The sequence below is a fragment of the Daphnia pulicaria genome, chromosome 4 (genome assembly GCF_021234035.1).
Source record: "Daphnia pulicaria isolate SC F1-1A chromosome 4, SC_F0-13Bv2, whole genome shotgun sequence".
Lineage (NCBI taxonomy): Eukaryota > Metazoa > Arthropoda > Branchiopoda > Diplostraca > Daphniidae > Daphnia > Daphnia pulicaria.
Window position 1 is genome coordinate 15,781,900 of NC_060916.1, and position 19,812 is coordinate 15,801,711.

General features: G+C 43.8%; 4 protein-coding genes and 1 long non-coding RNA gene across 11 annotated transcripts in view; 4 read left to right on the plus strand and 1 right to left on the minus strand.

Moving 5' to 3' along the window:
- LOC124338267 (chymotrypsin-like elastase family member 2A) overlaps positions 1-9,962 on the plus strand; it is a 53,092-nt gene extending 43,130 nt beyond the window's left edge. For 2 of the 7 annotated variants that reach the window (XM_046792375.1, XM_046792376.1), the window contains 7 exons: positions 8,202-8,668; positions 8,732-8,832; positions 8,903-9,029; positions 9,091-9,232; positions 9,305-9,444; positions 9,528-9,601; positions 9,668-9,962. In XM_046792375.1, the coding sequence (XP_046648331.1) occupies positions 8,202-8,668; positions 8,732-8,832; positions 8,903-9,029; positions 9,091-9,232; positions 9,305-9,444; positions 9,528-9,601; positions 9,668-9,752 (1,136 nt within the window). In that variant the 3' untranslated portion in view covers positions 9,753-9,962. Of the gene's footprint in view, positions 1-470; positions 551-2,755; positions 2,819-3,060; positions 3,207-5,858; positions 6,044-6,269; positions 6,453-7,432; positions 7,552-7,676; positions 7,848-7,966; positions 8,126-8,201; positions 8,669-8,731; positions 8,833-8,902; positions 9,030-9,090; positions 9,233-9,304; positions 9,445-9,527; positions 9,602-9,667 lie in introns of those variants that run through there. The other 5 variants (XM_046792372.1, XM_046792374.1, XM_046792373.1 and 2 more) reach the window with 5 other exon arrangements.
- On the plus strand, positions 1,531-2,749 carry LOC124338387. The gene is made up of 3 exons (XR_006917771.1): positions 1,531-2,173; positions 2,365-2,487; positions 2,549-2,749. It is a non-coding gene; the product is annotated as an uncharacterized LOC124338387 (long non-coding RNA).
- A 540-nt stretch (positions 9,963-10,502) lies between the features above and the next one.
- LOC124337791 (dynein axonemal assembly factor 5-like) lies at positions 10,503-13,059 on the plus strand. Its single transcript, XM_046791812.1, has 6 exons — positions 10,503-11,325; positions 11,392-11,603; positions 11,666-11,884; positions 11,948-12,641; positions 12,709-12,891; positions 12,962-13,059. Exons 1-6 carry the CDS (start codon positions 10,503-10,505, stop codon positions 13,039-13,041), a joined length of 2,211 nt encoding a protein of 736 aa, XP_046647768.1. The 3' UTR covers positions 13,042-13,059.
- Positions 12,907-14,564, minus strand: LOC124338287 (E3 ubiquitin-protein ligase UHRF1-like). Its single transcript, XM_046792415.1, has 5 exons — positions 14,314-14,564; positions 14,069-14,230; positions 13,726-13,999; positions 13,379-13,657; positions 12,907-13,310 (listed from the first exon to the last, which is right to left on the minus strand). The coding sequence occupies exons 1-5, from the start codon at positions 14,413-14,415 to the stop codon at positions 13,057-13,059; spliced, it is 1,071 nt and encodes a 356-aa protein (XP_046648371.1). The 5' UTR covers positions 14,416-14,564; the 3' UTR covers positions 12,907-13,056.
- A 172-nt stretch (positions 14,565-14,736) lies between these two features.
- Positions 14,737-19,792, plus strand: LOC124336645 (nuclear pore complex protein Nup155-like). Its single transcript, XM_046790434.1, has 9 exons — positions 14,737-14,845; positions 14,912-15,136; positions 15,199-15,430; positions 15,495-15,801; positions 15,860-17,377; positions 17,446-17,751; positions 17,823-18,431; positions 18,502-19,144; positions 19,206-19,792. The coding sequence occupies exons 1-9, from the start codon at positions 14,797-14,799 to the stop codon at positions 19,541-19,543; spliced, it is 4,227 nt and encodes a 1,408-aa protein (XP_046646390.1). The 5' UTR covers positions 14,737-14,796; the 3' UTR covers positions 19,544-19,792.
- The last annotated feature ends 20 nt before the right edge of the window (positions 19,793-19,812 follow it).

A 19,812-nucleotide genomic window follows, 5' to 3' on the forward strand; every position in this document is an offset into this window, starting at 1 on the left:
AAGTCTTTGAACAGGGTTCAAATCAGCCGCGCTTCTTTTCAGACTAGAAAGCAGGGTAAGGAAATAAATCCAAGATGGCCGCCTTTCCTCAGTGGAACCCTATCCTCCATTAATGGCGATACCAACACGTAACACTTTCACATCGTGTTCATTTGTGTCTCTGACTATAACCGGTTTTGAGTGTAAAATTCAAGTCCCTGGCAAAGAAATATTTTGCTTCTGTTCTTTCACGCTATGTTGCAAGTCTTTCTCTTTTTTTTTAGTATGGCTTTGTTGTTGATTACAGTCATTAGTCTGGTAATGTGAGAGGCTGAGAGATGGTTCATTGCCCAACTTGTCGTCACCCACTGTGAAAGAATTTTATCAAGGTGAAAGTGAATACTTAATAATATTAGATTGTTATTTAATTCATGTTCCATCTGTTTTTATATGTGTCTTTTTAGTAGATACTGAACCACAAACTTTCGAAGATGTCAACACCCTGGAATGGGAACTGGAACTGCAGATACAGACTCATCGTAATGCGACTGGGTTGTTTGCTGATGTACATGTAAGTTGCCAAGTTACTCTTGCTAGTTCTTTATTTTTGGTGGTTTTCTTTTACACTCAATCGTTATTTGATATTGAAATTAGAAATTTCCAATTCCCTGTAAAAGCTATGCTGAACAAAACAAAAAAGACTGTTTTCATCAAAACAAATAATGGGATGTAGTCGCGACATAAAATAACATAATGGGGAAAAAGTCTTTGTCTTTTTTGTATCGTTGTTTGCCTCGTAGGCTGACACTAGGTCGGACTCGGGCTGGACTGGGCAAAGCTTAGGTATTTTTTACAAACACCTCCAAATAATCAGCTGTGTATCTCCTTATTCTCAAAATAAGTAAAACGAGTTGTCCAAATGGTAGCAGATGAAACTTCATAGAAAAATTTAAAAAAAATCCAAATTGAGTGTATAATTTACGCCTGTTAAATCAATCAACTCGTTCGACGAAATCAACTTTCGGGATCAGATGACTTACAGCACCGATGAGGTTTGTTGGGCAGCTCTACATTTAATAAAGTAAGAAATCAAAACTCAGCAATAGCCAAAAGTACAAACGACGTGAGGGAATTGACTGAAGACAGAAGAAGACGATAGTTTGAGTATTAGCAGGAAAGGGCATCGCTCCTAATTGAGAGTCTGGAAGGCCAACAAGTTGATTTGCATTTCGCTCATCTATGAAGATCGACTGACAGGAGCCAAAAGTCACAAGTGGAAATCGGAGCCGTTATTCTCAGACTAACGAGAAAATGACGGGGCGTTATTCTCTTTCCCTTGTCGTGATGATGTCGCCTGGCAACGTGCAAATTGAATTCTAATATATTTTTGTTTCAATTTGTTTGTTTCAAAAGGGCGGTGGTCGACTCCCCTATGAAGAGCATCGAAGGCCAACCACTTGATTTGTATTCCCCTCACGGTGAAGGTCCTGGGAAAAACAAAAAGTCACAATGGAAGAAGACGGGGAATTCGGTGGGTTGACTACCCGATGGCAAATTATTCGCGGTCCATCTCCCAGTTACCTTTCATGTGTTGACAACGCGAATCATCAAAATAATTTGGGAATAAATTAAATCACTTTTTCGTCTGTTTCACAGGGCGGTGGCTCCATTGCTCAATTCGTTGCGGTTCCTGAATAATAAAGGGGCGGTGCTTCTTGCCACTTCTGAGCGTCTTATCTGACTGGGTACCGTTCCTTGCCTATAAAACGTTCTTATTGCTCAAACTCCAGTGCCCTATTAACCATTTACTCTGCACTTCAAGAGCGCAACTGGCTCACCTTCAAATGTTGTTGATCTCGTACGTCGTCTCATGCGCTCCTTCATTGGGCATATACCCTTAGTGAGAATTATAACTAATCTTTTTTTTTATTTTTTTAATTGAAAACGAGCAAATTTCAGGGCAATAATTCCAATTGCAAACGGGTTTGTGGCACTTGTCACCAAGTCTACACCGACATTTGGCCGCGCGATCAGCCATTCGTCAATTAGCCAGAGCGAACATATTATATTCACTTATTTTTCCTGAATTATTCGGTCTAGGCACAACGTGGTGGGAAACTGATTACAAATCCATGGAGTTGTTGTCCAGATTAACATATCTTTGGATGAAAATAACCGCGACATTTTGAAACAGGTATTTCGTTTTTCATTTTCTCTTTCTTTTTCCATGTTGAGTGATGAATGGAATAAGTAAAACGAGTTATTGGTTTATACAAGCCAAGAAAATTCATGAGAAAATCATCCAACCAAATTATCAGTGGCTTTACGCTTACGACGTTTGAATCAAATCAGCCCTTTCGACTAATCAAATTTGAACTTGAATAGGTATTTGTGTTGTAGTTACGCCAGTGATTTATTCGCCAATGACTCGATTGATATGTCAGCAAGCAAGAACATTTGAAAGGTGGATGAAGCCCGACAAACTGTCACTCGTGGCACTTTGCCATGGTAATAGCCAAAATTGTGAAGGGTAAAGTACGACCTTCAAATTGATGATCTCTCCTTCCAGGATCAACTCACGCTGAAGGTCGACTGACTATAGAGCCAAAAGCCGCCACCAGACGCATCGAACGAAAATCAGTTTTGAGATCCTCCCCGATTCCTTTTTTAATTAAAGGGCGGTGGCTCAATTCAACGCAGTTGATGAACGATAAGGGGGCGGTGCTTCTTGCGACTCTTGAGCGTCCTCACTCCGGCAATAAAAAGGGAAGCCCAGCTCTCAAGTCAATCACAAGTTTCGTCCAAGTCGAAACACGAACAACCCTATGGAACAATCAAGGTACAAATATAAAAACATTTTGATTCAATGAGATATTGAGCTTGCATATTTAACTCCAATTCAATGTTTTATAACTTTCGGTCGGGCTCCCCTAGTTAGTTGTTTTTGTTTGTTACTATTATCATTATTATTTATATTTTTCATCAATTAAATGTTAAGACCAACATACAGCACGTTTGTTTTAGAGATAGGTGATTCTTATTTGCATACAAATGATTGAATGTTTCGGGATACAAATTTAGGAGAATGTCGAGCCATCGAAAAGGTTTATCGACCGTCGTTTTGTTCGCGATCGTGACTACTCTGTTGAGCTGCTGCTGCAGTCCGGCGTCCAGTTTTGTCTTCCTGCCTCGCGTCTCTCGCACAAATGACGCCATCGTCATCGATTGTATTTCAAAATTAATTTCCCTTTTTTAAAATTTATGGATGTACTGACTAAATTTGATTGAATTCAGTTGCCAGTGTGGGATATGCCTCTTACGACAAGTCGTTGTCCGGTCAAATTGTTAATCCTGGATTCGTCCCGCTGCCGCCGTTCAATCCTCACCCAATGGCGTATCGCCAGCAGCAGCAGGACCCCAGTGGATGATCCTATTCATTCGGACATCCTAGTCCCATTGCATTTGAAGATGCCTGGTTCAGCAAGCAAGAAGTAGCGGCAACAACTACAACAACAACACAGTGCGGCAAAGGACCGACCGCCTTACCCAAACGGTCATCCATTGGTGAAAAGGTCATTGGCGGAGACGCGACCGAAGCCAAGGCGAATGCCTGGCCGTTCTTGGTAAGTTGATTGATTTACAACTTGAATGGCGTTAATGGCGATAAATTATAATACTATTTAATTACAGGTAACCCTGAGAAAATACAAAGTGCTCGATGGAGGCATAAATTTTGACGATTTTTGTAGCGGGACTTTGATTTCTGATTCGAAAGTTCTATTGGCCGCCAGTTGCTTGGAAAAGTATAAATACGATTTCAAATATCCATTTCTAATAATTTGTTTAAGTCATTTGTTTCCTCTCCTTTTTCTTGCATGTGTAGAATGTCTCTGTATGAGATGTCTGGCGTGACCGTAGTGGCTGGGTTGACAAGTAATAAGGACACGGCGATAGCCGACGTCCAAATGACCAGAAGGATCAGCAAAGTTGTCCTTCACAGCCAATACAATGCCTTCACCCATGTAAGTTGTTGCAATTGAACGGGAATGTTGTTGTTTTTTCTTTTTTTTTACATTTGATTGGTTGATTTTTATTTGGGTTAGGCCAATGACATCGCCATTATAACACTGGACGCACCTGTTGTTCTTTCCAGGACTGTTGGAACTGTTTGTCTGCCGCCGGCCAGTACAGATATCGACCAATACGCCGACCAATCGGCTGTTATTATAGGATGGGGAGTGCGATGTAAAGAAAGATTGTCAACTGATAATTTTCGGTTACAATATTTAATGCATATTATTTATTTAATCAGTCACAGCAGTTTCATTCAATATTCTGAGCCAGGCCACGGTTTCGATTTTGCCCAACTCCGACTGTAAGGCGGACGAGTTTTTTGGCAAATATGTGACTGACGCCAATATCTGTTTAAAATCTGATGACACTAAAGCCATATGCAAAGTTAGTTTCCCTCTCAACGGTCAAGTTCGTTTTCCCACGTGCTAAAAGTAAAATTGTATCTCTCAACTGTATAGGAAGACATTGGCGGTCCAGTATTGGTCCTATCGTCGCCGGGTATTTGGACTCAAGTTGGAATCAACAGCCTCATCGAAAGTAAGTTTTTCAATAGGACGTTTAATTTTTGCGAGCATTAAACAAACAAACTTTGACATCGAAATCAAACCAATTGTCTTTTGACAGATAATTGCGAGGTAACTAGTCTCCAAACCAGAGTGTCGGCGTTCAGTGCGTGGATTGACCGATACATGAAATAACAGTGAACCAGCACGAAGATGATAACGAAAACCAATATGATACGACGCGTTTATGAAATTCAAATTTTTCTCTTGTACTTCTCAATTTGGTTTTGGGTGATTCGCCTTAATTATTTCAATTCCTTGTTGATTAATTTGATCATTCTTTAATCAGCAGTGCCCCTGGAAAGATTAACCCAAAACTGATGGACGTTGTTTCCATTTGTCCCAGCCTCCTTTACTACTTTATACACAGTTAAACAGACACTTGCCATATCTTCTATAATAGTATACAATTGTTTCACTTGACAACGTTTTGAATCAGACGGTCCTTATCAAGATTACGTGTATTGTAGCCTTAGTTGACTTTCTTCCATGCATCAGCTCCCTGTTTGTTTAGGTTAGCGACTAACTCGCACTTGAGCATTTTCATTGATAACTATTCGAGCGGCCCAATTTTGAACAAGTCGTTCAACAGGAAGAATTACCATCCAATTACCAGTGTATCACTACCCCACCTGTATGCCTGCTGGTGCAGCTCCTCAATAGACGGAACGTTGCAATTGTGAAAAATCGTCCGAGTACTACTACAAATGTGGAAGAGAAAAGTTCTTCTTATTGATAAATTAAATAAATTCAAACTTAACCCCATCAATTGAGAATGTGCTGCTGTACTCGGTAACTTGTTCAATTTGTTTTAATTGTAACGTGATTGATGGCTTTACTTCAATTAACATTTTGCGTAGGTAACAGCAGTCTTCGCAAGTATAAATATAGACCATCTTATTTTTATTGGTCTGCTCGTTTAATTTGACACATGTCTTGGATCTGTGCCATCTCCATTGGGCCATGTCTGGAAAAGCCAAGTTACAACAAATATACATTCCAATTGGTATGTCAAGCATGCCACACCTAATTTGTCAATCCAGTATCATTTTTGAGCTTGACTGGTTTGGTTTTCTGGTTTGAAGTCTTTGAACAGGGTTTGAATCTCCCGCTTCTTTCAGACTAGGAGACAGGGTAAGGAAATGAATCCATCATGGCCGCCGCCTTCTGGATCCTCCCAAAATGGCGGGAAAGTTTCTTCAGCTTCCAATGGCCGCGGTGTCAGTTCTCAGTTCAGTTTCAGGCTTTCAGCCATGGTTTCAGCGAACATTGAGTCGCCCATTGAGTTTTTCCATCCATTTGTGTCTCTCTGCCCTACCTTCTTTTCGTGATTGGCTAATTGCATATTGTCCAGGATTATCGTTATATTTGATTCTGCCTCTCAGTGTCGTCTCCCGATAATTATACGTTGATCCATTCACCACGAGGTTTTTCTAATTCAGTTAATTACCATATTCATATTTTCAATCAGCCATTGGTTGTGTTGTTTTAAGTGCACACGGTGTTTGGCTGTCTGCTTTAATTTGTTCTATCCACCTTGAATTGTCTAGTCATGTGGTCGAGTTAACGAAACGAAAGAGATGCAACTATACGTTGTTGATGCATTTCTGGAATTGTTGGTTGTTGACTTTCATTTCCTTTTTCCTATTAAAGGTGAAGCCGATCAGATTGCCAAATAATTCAGAGGACGATTGAGCCAACAGGACAAGTTTTCCTTGAATGAACAAGACGTTCCGGCCGGATGGACGTGCTTGAAGAAGACACACCTGGAAGGATTGAGTTTGCCCAGTGGAATAAGTGTACGCCCCCCTGGAGAAGTTGACAACAGCTGACAAGGTTCTATTACTAAAAACTTGCTTAAAGTTTAATTTCCACTCTATAGCACATCAGTTTGTTTTCGTTGATGGTGAATTGAAAAGCTTGAATTGAATTATGATTACGTTTATTTGAGTCTTACAAGCAGCACAAAAGAGTTATTGCCAGTTTTCTCTGATCTTAACTCTGTTGAAGATCCAGCATGGCCTCTGTTGCTCCATGTGTTGTCAGTTGTTGAGCCTAAGCTTAAGCAGATCCGTTGACTATTTTAACTTTTTCTTTTCGTTAAAACAAATTATGCTGGGGTGTCAATTTTAAAGGATAACATTTTTTGGTAAAAGTATATTTTGGTAATAAAGTATGTCTTTTTCTATCTATTAGTGTCGCTATTGGCGTCGTAGGCTGGTAAGAGGTAAGAGGATGTTCACGCAAAGCTTAGGAATATTGTTTTTACCAACACACCTAATCAGTTTTATTTTCATTTCTTCGCTTTCTCTTGTCATGTTGAGTAACAAAATCAGCAAAACGAGTTGGCCAAATGGTAGCAAATGAAACTTGATAGAAAAATTCTAGAAATTCATATCGAGTGTTAAATCAATCAGTTCGTTATTCGACGAATCATATATTTTCGGGATCAGGAAAGATCGCCGATTGCTCGATTGAGATGTCAGCCAGTAAGAAATCAAAACTCAGTAATAGCCAGTACAAACGACGTGAGGATATTGACTGAAGACAGAAGAAGACGAGTTTGAGTATTAGCAGGAAAGGGCATCGCTCCTAATTGAGAGTCTGGAAGGCCAACAAGTTGATTTGCATTTCGCTCATCTATGAAGATCGACTGACAGGAGCCAAAAGTCACAAGTGGAAATCGGAGCCGTTATTCTCAGACTAACGAGAAAATGACGGGGCGTTATTCTCTTTCCCTTGTCGTGATGATGTCGCCTGGCAACGTGCAAATTGAATTCTAATATATTTTTGTTTCAATTTGTTTGTTTTAAAAGGGCGGTGGTCGACTCCCCAATTGAAGAGTATCGAAGGCCAACCACTTGATTTGTATTCCCCTCACGGTGAAGGTCCTGGGAAAAACAAAAAGTCACAATGGAAGAAGACGGGGAATTCGGTGGGTTGACTAACCGATGGCAAATTATTCGCGGTCCATCTCCCAGTTACCTTTCATGTGTTGACAACGCGAATCATCAAAATAATTTGGGAATAAATTAAATCACTTTTTCGTCTGGTTCACAGGGCGTTGGCTCAATTGCTCAATTCGTTGCGGTTTCTGAATAATAAAGGGGCGGTGCTTGTTGCCACTGTTGAGGGTCGTCTCCAATCGACCGATAAAAAGGCAGCCCAGCTCGAAAGTCAATCACAATTTTCGTCCAGGTTGATGTACAACAATCATCTGCAAGAATCAAGGTAATCCCTAAATTTAAAGTAATATATTTAACGTGTAAAATGAGTTCTAGTTAAATGTTGTTAGATGAATTCTAATCCTCAGGCCTTACATTAATAATGAGCAAATGTCGATTTGAAAGTTATCTGGTTTAGGTAAATGATGGACGCTCACAGAAATGTTTCAAAATGGATCTCCCTACTTGCGGTCGTGACTCTGCTGAGCTGCTGCTGCAGCCCGGCATCCAGTTTCGCCTTCTTTCCTCGCGTCTCCCGTACAAATGACGCCATCGTCATCGATTGTATGTCAAATTAGTTATTTCCTCTTTAATTTAGAAATATTGGACGAATTTGGTTGTTTGAATTGTTTAAATTCAGTTGCCGGTGTCGGATACGCTCCCTCCTATTACGACAAGTCGCTGTCCGGCCAAATTGTCAATCCAGGATTCGTCCCGCTGCCATCGTTCAATCCTCACCCAATGGCGTATCGCCAACAACAGCAGGGCCCCAACGGGTGGTTTTATTCATTCGGGTATCCTAGTCCTATTGCTCCTGCAGATGTCTCGCCCAGTAGGGAGGAACAGGGACAAGGACAGGATCAGGGACAGGATCAGGGACAGGGACAGGGACAGGGACAGGATCAGGATCAGGATCAGGGACAGGATCAGGATCAGGAACAGGAAGGAGGTGAGACTATAACAACAACAACGACGACGACAACAACTACAACAACGCCAGCGCCAGTAATTCAGTGCGGCAAAGGACCGACCGCCCTACCCAAACGGTCATTGATTGGCGAAAGGATTATCGGCTCAGCTGCCAAAAACAATGCCTGGCCGTTCTTGGTGAGTTGTTGATTGATTTATCTAGAATTACTTGAATGATAGTAATCTGTGATTTGACTATAGGTAACCCTGAGAAAATATGATGCTGTTGCAGGCGTCTATTTTTGCAGCGGGACTTTGATTTCAGATTCGAAAGTTCTTTTGGCCGCCAGTTGCTTGGAAAAGTATAAATAGAATTGTCACATGCCCATTGTTATTTCGTTGAAGTAAAGCGCTTTTTCCTTGTATATAAAGATTCTCTTTATATGAGATGTCGGGCGTGACCATATTGGTTGGAGTGACAACAGATCCAATGGCCGTCCAAATGACGAGGAGAATCAGCAAAGTCGCCCTTCATAGCCAATACAACGCCTTCAATTATGTAAGTTGCAACAACAAAACGGAAAGTATTTTTTAAAATTGTCATTTCTGATTTTGATTAGGCCAATGATGTCGCCGTCATAACACTGGACGCACCAGTGGTTCTTTCTAAAACTGTTGGGCCTGTTTGTCTGGCACCGGACAATGAAGAAGTCGACCAATACGCCGACCAATCTGCTGTTATTATAGGATGGGGAACAGCTGGTATTGAATGATCATCAATTCACAATGATCAATTCTTGATTAACATGCGCATATCATTTGCTCAATTTCCAGACTCTTCAGCAAGCAACACGCTGATGCAAGGCACCGTTTCAATTTCGTCCAACGTCGATTGCAAGGCGGACACGAATTTTGGCAAATATGTGACGGACGCCAATATCTGTATTAGCGCCACTGATAAATTCGTATGCGCGGTAAGTCATCAGTTATGGTCCCTCTGAATAATCGAGTTGGCTTTCCTACGTGCTCAAAGTAAAATTGTATCTCTCAATTGCAGGGTGATGTCGGTGGTCCAGTATTAGTCCTTTCGTCGCCGGGAATTTGGACTCAAGTTGGAATCAACAGCTACACCCCAAGTAATGATTTGAATGAGTCAATTTGGTTTTTGTTATGACATTAAATCAAACTCTTTTGTCTTTTGACAGCTGGTTGCACCAAGAATAGCCTCCAAACCAGAGTGTCGGCGTTCAAGGCGTGGATTGATACCTACAGCACCGACTAAATTGCGCAGCACGAATTTCTAAAGAAAGAACGACATAGACCAACGTGAAAATTGAATTAGCGCGACAATTAAGTTGAAACTCGACTCATGAGTTTGAATATTTCTCCATTTGGTTTCGGCTGTCTGATTCCAATTATTTCAAACCCTGTTATTGACTGCGCCACTGCAAACGCCATTTCAGATTTCTGAATAAATATTAGCCCATCAATAGCTGACTTTCACACTCACTTTTTATTGAGTCTTGAGTGATTATCCGTTCATTTTTCGACAATTTTTTCAATGAAAATCCCTTACGTCAATCGTTTCTTAATTATTCCATTTGTGCTTTTGTATTAAAGTGTCTGGAACCAAGCAACTAGTGTCATCGAGCCTATGATGATAAATATTAAAAATCAAACGTGTACCTTCATTAGTTGGAACATGCCGACTTCGGAACTGACGGTGAGTTCTCCAAGCATAGATCAACAATGTAAGATAACGGTAATGTATTCATAATTTTATTACACAAATTTGATCATCGACAAATCTCATAACGTTTTAATTGTGTTTCATTGTGTGTTTCGTTCAAAATTCTAAGGTCGCGGTATATTCACTCTGGTTACTTAGCAACGAGACTTGTTATTGTTCGTCTGCTACTCTATCAAAACTTGTCTTGAATGGAAGAGTGGCAGAGAGCGTGTGAAAAGTAATTTTACTTTCTTTATTCAAGTTAAAATCTTTCTGAAAAGAAACTTACACAGTTAGTAAATCATGGAAGCTGAAAGAAATAATTTGTGCCAACAACTTGAAAGTGAAGAGAAATCGGTGCGACGTGCGGCTTTGCTCGAGCTCAAGAAACGAGCGGAACGAAAAGATTTAGACGGGCTCCCTTATCTGTTAGAACCCCTTGTTAAAATCGTGTCCGGTGATAAAGTTGACAGCCTCAGAGAGTCAGCTTCCATAGTTTTACTTTTTCTAACTTCTCATCAAAAAATCAACAGCCAACAGTTTCAAGACATTGTCATCCTCACAGTTGAGCGTTTTGAGGTTGAACCAGCCGAAGAGGTTCGCCTGACATTGGCCAAAATCATCCACTCTGTCGTAGTGAACCAAAGTAATCAAGCAGTTTACCTTGAAAATTTGGACAAACTGACGCAATCGGTGAAATTGATGGTCAGAGATCGTTATGGGGAGGTTGTCAAAGAAGCCTGTGACATCATCATTTGCTTGTCAGAGAAAAATGATCACTTTAGACTTCAAGCTGATTTCTTTGTTGAACCACTGATGCAAAATTTAAAAACACAGCCCATGAAAGTACGTGTCATGTGTGTCAGAGCCCTGGAACCCATCATGATCCACTCACCCCTGACGATTCTCAACATTGCACCTGATCTTGAGAAATTCTGGTCAGACAGCAGTCCACCCCTGAAACTGGCTATGGTGCAAACTGTCGGCAAAGTATCACAAGAAGTTGAATCGGATGACCAAAATTTCCACCTGTTGCTGCCTGTCATTCTCCTGGGGAGATGCAACGATTTCATCGAAGTCAGCGAAGAAGCCGAAAATTTCTGGCAGCTGCTCCAAAATCAGCCAGGTTTAATTTATAACTTTTAATTTGTTCAATTCCACCGTGTATTTCTATATTTTTATTATATTACAGAATTCAGCCGTCAATTTGCCAAATGTTTCAGTAAACTGATTCTCAAGTTACTCCAAGATGCCGAAAATTGGAGCAATGACATGAGGATTCAAACGGCTCAACTCCTTTACCAATTTGTTCGCGAAATACCAGACAGAAAGCTGGAACTTTCCACTGTGATGGAAATATTGACATTCCAGTCGGGTGATGAACAAGCGGCCGTTCGCAATTGGGTAAAATAAACTTTCACCATAAAATCATATTTTTAAATTCAACCCCTTCCTTTTTATACTAGGCATGGAGATCTGCTCGACTTGTTGGCGAAACCTGTGCGGAAGAAGCTCTCCAGTGGCTATCCAACCGAAAACAAGAAGAAATCGAAGCCAACAACAGTTGCGATTTGACTATTTACAGTCACATTGTCCGCGGATTCCTCCTTTCCACACAATCGAACCATCCACCTCGTACCTTGGACCTGTGCGTCCAATTGGCCGTCAAATTCAGCACCACGAAAGTATTTATAACAGAGATTGTGCCTACAATTTGTTTTTTTAAATAACTTGCATTGATTTCGTAGGACATTTCATTACTCGAATGCCTCGAGAGTCTGGTCGAGAAAGACGTGGGAATCCCTGCCGAACGGATGAACCAACTCGTGTCCGTCGCCCTGTCGCTGGAAGGATCCAAAGAATCGGATTTCTCTTCAAGACAAATGAGTTTACTGGAGAGAATGGCTGTCCGCCTCGAGTACCCCAATGTGGAAACGATGATCCAGCAACGGTTACCGGCCCTGCTCACTTCTGAAGGTGAGCCAGGCCAGTGGACGACAACATCACCGTCGTGGAGGATTCTCCAATTTGTGGCTGGAGAGTTGAAGATGATTGACAGTTACGTCTTCGACCTACTCCGCCAAACGATCAGCTCCAACCCCAACCCGGAAGTCAAACTCAAATCCTTCAACATGCTGACGGCATCCATGGAACATTTGCAGTCTATCGATCCTGCCCAGCTTCAAGCTATTTTACTGGCCAGTGTCAAGTGGAAACCCGGTCGATCGGCTTCAGTTCTACGTTCTTCAGCCGCACTGTGCGCTTACGCGGCCATCCATCACCGGAAGCTCGAAATAATTCCGTCAAACCTCAATACTATGGCCGATTCTTTTGTGGATTTGGTGGAAGATGAAGTGGTCAATACTCGACTAGCTGCAATCAAGATACTCCAACACTGTTTATTTGCCGGACGTCCAACCAATCTAGATTCTATTCTCACGAGTATAACAAATTACTTTTGCTAGTTTTCCTACAAATTTGCACAACTAATGGCTTACTTTACTTGCAGCTCTAATGGGTCGATTGAATGACGTGTCTAAAGATGTCCGTCAAAGTGTTATGACTGGGCTGAGAGACGTGTTTATCCATTGGAGACGCCAAGGCTCTCCTTACGTCATGGAGAAAAAGTTTACCGACCTGGTTCGTGTACTTTCGCGTGATGACGATCTACCGTCTAAAACATTCGCCGATGGTATTTTATTTTTATAAAAGACACACATTTCCGTTTATTTTCGCTGACACTTTTGTTTCATTTAAAACAGGAATTTTGCAATCGATGCTGGACGTCAATTTGGATCAAATGAACATTTCACCCGAGAAATTAATTGAAATTGTTCAATAAAAACGAGTTTTCAATTCATTCCGAAGAACTAGAAGCTGATGGAGGGGAGTTGAGGCTTTTATCACGATTTTCTTTGTCGACCGACTCATCTTCCTTTTTCTCTTTATCTTCTTCACTTTGGTTTGATTCTTCTTTCTTTTCCGTCTTTTTCCGTTTATCGGTGACCCACGGTGGAGGCGCTTGATTGGGGCATCTCCTAAGGGCGAACTTGAAGACTTTGAAGCCAGACTTGCCAACACACAACCAATACTTTTCCACCGTATACAATCCTGCGAATTGGTGTTTAATAGCAATAAATTCATTGTTTTTGTGTTAAAAAAATTATTTTGTTTTTTACCGTCGTAACGGTAGCCGTATTCGGGGGTGAATTCGGTATTGGCCTTGTATCCACGAATGACTCGAACTGGTTTCCTCGTCTCAATGTTTAAACTGAGAGCTAAATTGCCTTTAGTCAAAGTCTGGTCTTTGCTCTGCGGAGCAGTTCGGAGGTTCTTGGGATTGGCTTTGGTGCCTTTGAGGGCTCGACCGCCTTCTCCCGTGTAAGTGAAACAATCGCCAAGATCCATATCGTCCTCGTAGCCACCAGAAAGGGCAATCGAATAAGCTCCTTCAGGACCTTATAGTTTAAGAAACAAAACACTTTTAAATAAATGAAATGTAAGAATTGTGTAATGTTGTTTATACCTCCGTGAATTCCAGCTACTGGGGGACGCATAACTCCATCGGCCGATGCATGCATTCTCATCTCCCAAATTCGACCAATTTCCACTCCCGGCACTGCACCGTAAAAGTTAGGACGATTCTTGGGAACAATGATTTTCTGCTGCGGTCCTCTCACTCGTTTCCTTTTTCTTCCCTCGCCATCCTCTTCTTCTGAATCATCATCGTCATACTCATCTGCCTCATAATCTTCATCACCTGAATCATCATCACCAATGCCTTTAGACCTGTCGGGGGCCTTTCAGTAAAGAATTATATGTCAGTCAGTACTGCAAGACTAAAAGTGTAAGCGAAATAGTTTCCTCACCTTGCCACTGATTCTTGAAGATTTCCTTCTACCGTCATCAACTTCAGCACCTTCTGGCTGTCCTTCTGTCTCAATCCTTGGTTTTTTCTTGGGCCTTGCTTCTGCCGGTTTTCTTTCTTTCTTCTTGACAACAGCTGGCTGCAAGGCTTCGAATTTATAAATCTGTTGAATGAGAAGGGCATTGGCATCAAGGATCAAGTAAAGTATGACCAAACTAGAAAAGATATACAACATGTTTTTCAGACCTGTTCTTGACGAATGCTTTCCAAAATACGTCGATTTTCTTCCATATTTTTTACTCTTTGCAATTCATATTCGCTCATTTTACTTTCTTTAAGGGGCGCCATTTTAAAATCGAGTTTGATCGAAATGCAAGTCAATCACAACAGAAAATATTCTCCAAACACAAAATGTGTAGTTAGTCCACAGTCCCCACCTCACAGAGAGATCGAGAACGAGAAGAATAACTGAGGTCTTTACCAAGTTCGCGCCAAAAACAAATTTGTCGCCGTCTGCTCTTGAAAGTCAACATTTAAAATTAAAATACATCAAACCGTAAAAATATGATTCTAAAACGAAAAAAATATTTTTTAAAAAATTAAAAAAAGGTTTTTTAATGTGTATTAAGAAATATTTGAAACTTTATAAAAATGTATATCTCTCCATGTGTTTCTAGTCTGGCAACGCCTCACTCGTCCGATTTTCATACTTCTCGCCTTTTTGCTGTCATGCAGTCATTAACGGGCGCGAGCCACAAATTTTCTTCAATTTATCATGGTAAATGAGCTTTAAAACCAATACTCACACTATTTTTGCTGAAATTTTGCCCTTTTTTCCCTACAGATACTAGTGCCAACCCATATAAAAATGACGTAAACAGCAATCTGTCTTCCACGGCAATAATGACTTCACCGGTATCCAAAACAATGATGGCCCCACTTGCATCCATCCAGTCAACGTTGATTCCTTCATTGGAAGGCATCGATCTCGCAGGCCGCATACTTGAATGGCAACTTAAAAATGACAATCTTTTCCCTTCACTCGCTGATCAAATCAAGATCGGGGAAGGTGAGGATCTCCAATCTCCATTACCCCTTTCGTGTTGAGTTAACAATTTTGCTTTTGTTTAGCTCACGGTGTCAGCGGTCTATCTGATGTTGATTACCCCATGCTAGAAGTTGGCCCAAATGGACTTCCTCTACTCAGGCAGATGGGACTTGTTAACCGAATTCCTTTACCCCCCGAGTTGGTGGAACACTTTGGCCACATGCAGAGTTACTGCATGATGGGCCTTTTCCCCCTCATTCAGCGTGCCTGGCTGAGCATCGACAGTGATATTTATGTCTGGACTTATGAGGATGGGTAAGGCGAAAATCAAGAGATATTAACGAATCATCCCAAACTCATTTCCTTTAATTCTTTACAGTGGTGATTTGTCCTATTTTGATGGCTTGAGTGAGCCCATCATTGCAGTGGAGCTGGTTCAACCCAAACCAGGCATTTTCCAGCCTCATATCCAATATCTGCTGTGCCTCGCCACAACAGTGGAAGTGGTCTTGTTGGGTGTGAGTTTCTCTGGCTCCAACACCAACTATGAAGAAATGCATCTTTTACCCGAACCCTTGTTCGCCGTTCCAACCGACGGGGCTTACATTGTGACCATCAGGGGCACGACAGACGGTCGAATCTTTATGGGAGCCAAAGATGGTTGCATTTACGAATTCTTTTACCAGGTAAATGATTGGAAAATTCAAAAAGTTGTGCAAACTGTTTAAAATTAATTTGAATTAGGCCGAGGAAGGATTTTTTAGCCGCAAGTGCCGCAAAATCAATCACTCGAAGAGCACCCTGTCCTATCTGATTCCGTCATTCATCAATGCGGCCTTTAGTGAAGAGGATCCCCTCGTCCAGATGGTGCAAGATGAGAGTAGGCACATTCTCTACACCCGTTCGGAAAAGGGAACCATTCAAGTCTACGATTTGGGCCACGACGGACAAGCCATGACCCGTGTGGCTGCCATCAACACCAGCACAATTGTCCAGTCGGCTGCCAACATTGCCAGGACAGTGGATCGATCCAGTTTTAAGCCTTTGGTTTGCATCGCTCCCGTAGAGTCCAGCGAGTCGACCAATTTGCACCTTGTAGCCATTACGGCCTCTGGCGTCCGGCTGTACTTTAGCACGTTGCCCTGGCGTAGTTTCAACGAAGCCACGCCTTCCAGCCGCCCGGTGACACTCCAACTGGTTCAAGTTCGACTCCCGCCCGGCTACGCGGCCAACGCATCGCCTCAACGGCCCCAGCAAGTCCATTCGGCGCTCTACTCTCACGGAACGACTTTTTTAGCCACCACCACGGCTTCAGACAATGACGTGGTCTGGACCTTGTCCAATTCTCTGTTTCCAGCTGCCCAGCAACTGTCGGAGACGCAAAACACTCTGGGCTTGGACGGAAAGACCTGGGCGTTGGCTGAAGTCACCGCAGCTCCTAAAAGGGCCATTGAGGCGTCGGCGTTTGCTCCGCCGGCCCCAGAACCGCCACTCATCGTCACTCAGCACTCGCTGGGACCGCGAAAATTCATTTTCCTGACGACCCAGTGCTGCCACGTCGTCACCCAGCTGAGGCCGGTGGATATCCTCCGCCAGTTGCTCTTTGACGCTTCAGGACCAGACAGTACGGCCGTTCGGGCATTTTTCCAGGTTCTTCGAGAAGATCAGGCGTGCGCCACTGCCCTCATTTTGGCCTGTTCCACCAGCATTCAAGACTCTCAGCTGGCCGATTGGGCCGCCCGGGCCTTTTTCCTCCTCGGTGGCGATGTGAAAATCTCTTCCCATTCGGTCCATCCCATTTCGTCACCCGCTTCGCCTTTCATCGTCAACTCTCCCGGCCATTTGAACACGACGCCCAGCCACTTCCAGCACCAACAATCTTACTCGACCTTCACTTCGCCCGACGGTGGCGGAATGGGCGGATTCAACCCCAACGCCATTTCGACTCCCCAATTGGCGCCTTATTCGCCCCAGTCGAATACCATGCTGGCCGGTGGAGGTGGCGAAGCGACCGACTATCAATTCTCCGGCCGCCACAACGGACTCTACTTGTATTTCGGTCGCATTCTCAGACCAGTTTGGCTCATGCCCTTGGCCAGGGATGTAGGCAAACCCCAACAGCCGCTGCTTGACAGTGTCGTCACCAGTGAAGAATTGTTGATTGTCCTGGGCCAGTTGAATGCCCTCAAAGGTTTCGTTCACGCCAACATCCACCAGAACGGACCCAGCAGTTACCAGTCGAGCGAAAAAGGCCGCATTCAGGTATTAAGTGAACATTTTTGGTCTCATCTTGTTGAAATGACTCAACTTTTATCTTTGGGTTTATTCAGGAAGCTCAAATGCAAGAAAGAAAGTCTTTGCTGGCCATGAAACAGTTGCTGGACCACACGGTGGAAGTGCTGGCCCTGTGGAAAGTTTTGTGCGACCACCAACTTCATTTGCTCGGCCAATCGCTGTCGGCTGAGATGCGGATGTCGCTGAAGACGACGCTCTTCCGCGACTTGATCCTCTCCGGCTCGGACACTTGCATCGGCCTCATCAACTCGCTCATCCATCGCTACCTGGACGACGCGGCCAGCACGGACGCCATCAGCGAGAAACTCAGACAAGTCTGCCCATCTCTTTACCGCAACGAGGTAACTTTTTGAATTTCCCGCGTTCAAAAATTTGAATGTGACAATAAATCTAATTCGTTTACTCAATGCAGGACGCCCTGTGCACCAAAGTTAACGAGCAGTTGCTCAAGGCCCGAACGACGACGATGAATCGGATGGACAAGGAGCGTCTACTCCAGCAAACCCTGGACGCGTGCAAACAGATTCCGGCCCGCATCAATTTGGCCCACGTTTGTCAGCAGTTGTCCGCCTGTCAGTACTACGGAGGCGTCGTGGAGCTTTGCTGCGTTGTGGCGGAGAAACTGGACCCTCACCACCGGGCCCTGCAGTGCTACACCGGCCAGCAGGAGGATTCTGCCGCTGTGGAGGCTCTTTTGGCCCGCAAGAATTGCTACCAGCAAATGTGTCTGGTCTTGCAGAAGCTCTACACGGCGGCCGCTTGTCATCCCCAGTCGCCCAGCGTTCCAAAATCACCTGGACCGATGGTGCAGACGACTCCGCTGGAACACGATGAAGGACTCAGCCCGTTGGAAGCCCAACGGTTGGCCGATGAGACGCTGTCGCTGGCCTTGCAGTCGGGCGATGAACTCTGTCACGTCTCCCTGTTTGATTGGCTGACGGACAACAAGTGGGACGACAAATTGCTGGAAATCCAATCTGCCCACTTGGAGAATTACCTCAAGAGGCAAACGGCCGTCCAGGTAGTTTATTTGTTCATTTCAATTTTGGGTTTAATGTTGACATTAATGTGACGCCAATTTATTCGTCCAGGGTGGCCAACAGCAAACGGACCTGGTGGCCAAGTACGACCTGCTGTGGAAGTTTTACGAGAAGAGTGGGCAGTTTATCGCGGCTGCTCGAGTTCTTTCCCGTCTTGCCGACGCTCATAGCACGGCCATTAGTTTGCCGTTGAGGATCGAGTACCTTTCTCGGGCCATTGTCTGCGCCAGAGCGGCCGAGACGAGCTCCTTCGGCAACGCGGTCCAGGGCCAGTTCCTCTACGAGATGGAAGAGAAGATGGACGTGGCCAAAGTCCAGTCGCAAGTCCTGGAGGCCGTTTCCAGGCTGCACAGTCGCGATGCCGACACCATCAGTCGGTTGCATTCCGACCTGCTGGACGTGACTCAACTCTACGAGCAGTTTGCCGAGCCTTTGGGTTTGTGGGAATGCAAATTGGCCATTTTGCACTGCGCCAATCACTACGACGCGGCCCTGGTCACCAACATTTGGCAGAACGTCATCAACGCCGAAGTCAAGAAACTGGGCAACGCCGACTCTGAAACCAAGTTGGCCACCCTGGGCAGCAAGATGAAGACGCTGGGCCGCACCTACGCTGAGTCTGAGCTATTTTTCCCCTTGGAATTTCTCGTCAAGACCCTGGAAACGCTTTCCATCCGCTGGAACGGACCTCCAGGTAGTTAATCAATTCATTTTCCATTTGAATTTCATTTTAATTTTCAAGTTTTATTCAACAGATTGGGTCGTGTCCATCATGTTGACGGCTGGCGTATCTTTCCAGCGCCTGTTTGCCACTTACAACCGGCTGTACGGAGCCAAAGACGCGGTGTGGCAGGCGGAGGGCAAACCCAACCACTTGCTCAAAGTGCTGGCCGACATGTTGAACCGGTTGGTCGACTCTTCATCCGGCGGCATGGCGGCCCTGGTCCCCACTGCCGATCGCCGAGCTCTCATCGGCCAATGCGTCGAGGCTGTCGGAATTTACCTGACGGATCTGTTCTGCACGGTCCACGCCACGTCGGCCGGCCTCGTTGCCGAATTCCGCACTCTGCAAGGCAAATTGGAACTTCTGTGACGGACCATTTAAATTTTTTCTTTTTCTCTTTCTCCCTCCTCGTGAAATTTGTCGATCTTGTTTCTTTTCTTGTGTACGTGATCCTCAATGCTCCCCTCCCCCTTAAAAGAAAAGTTGAATCCTCCCCTCCCCGATTTTCCCTGTTCATTTCCTTCTCGTCCCGATCAGACCAATACAAGACCCCAGCATTGTGTGGCCATTGAGATAACAAAAAGAGCAATACCACTGCCAACTGGTTTTTGAATGTCATTGGATATGCCTTTTGTTTG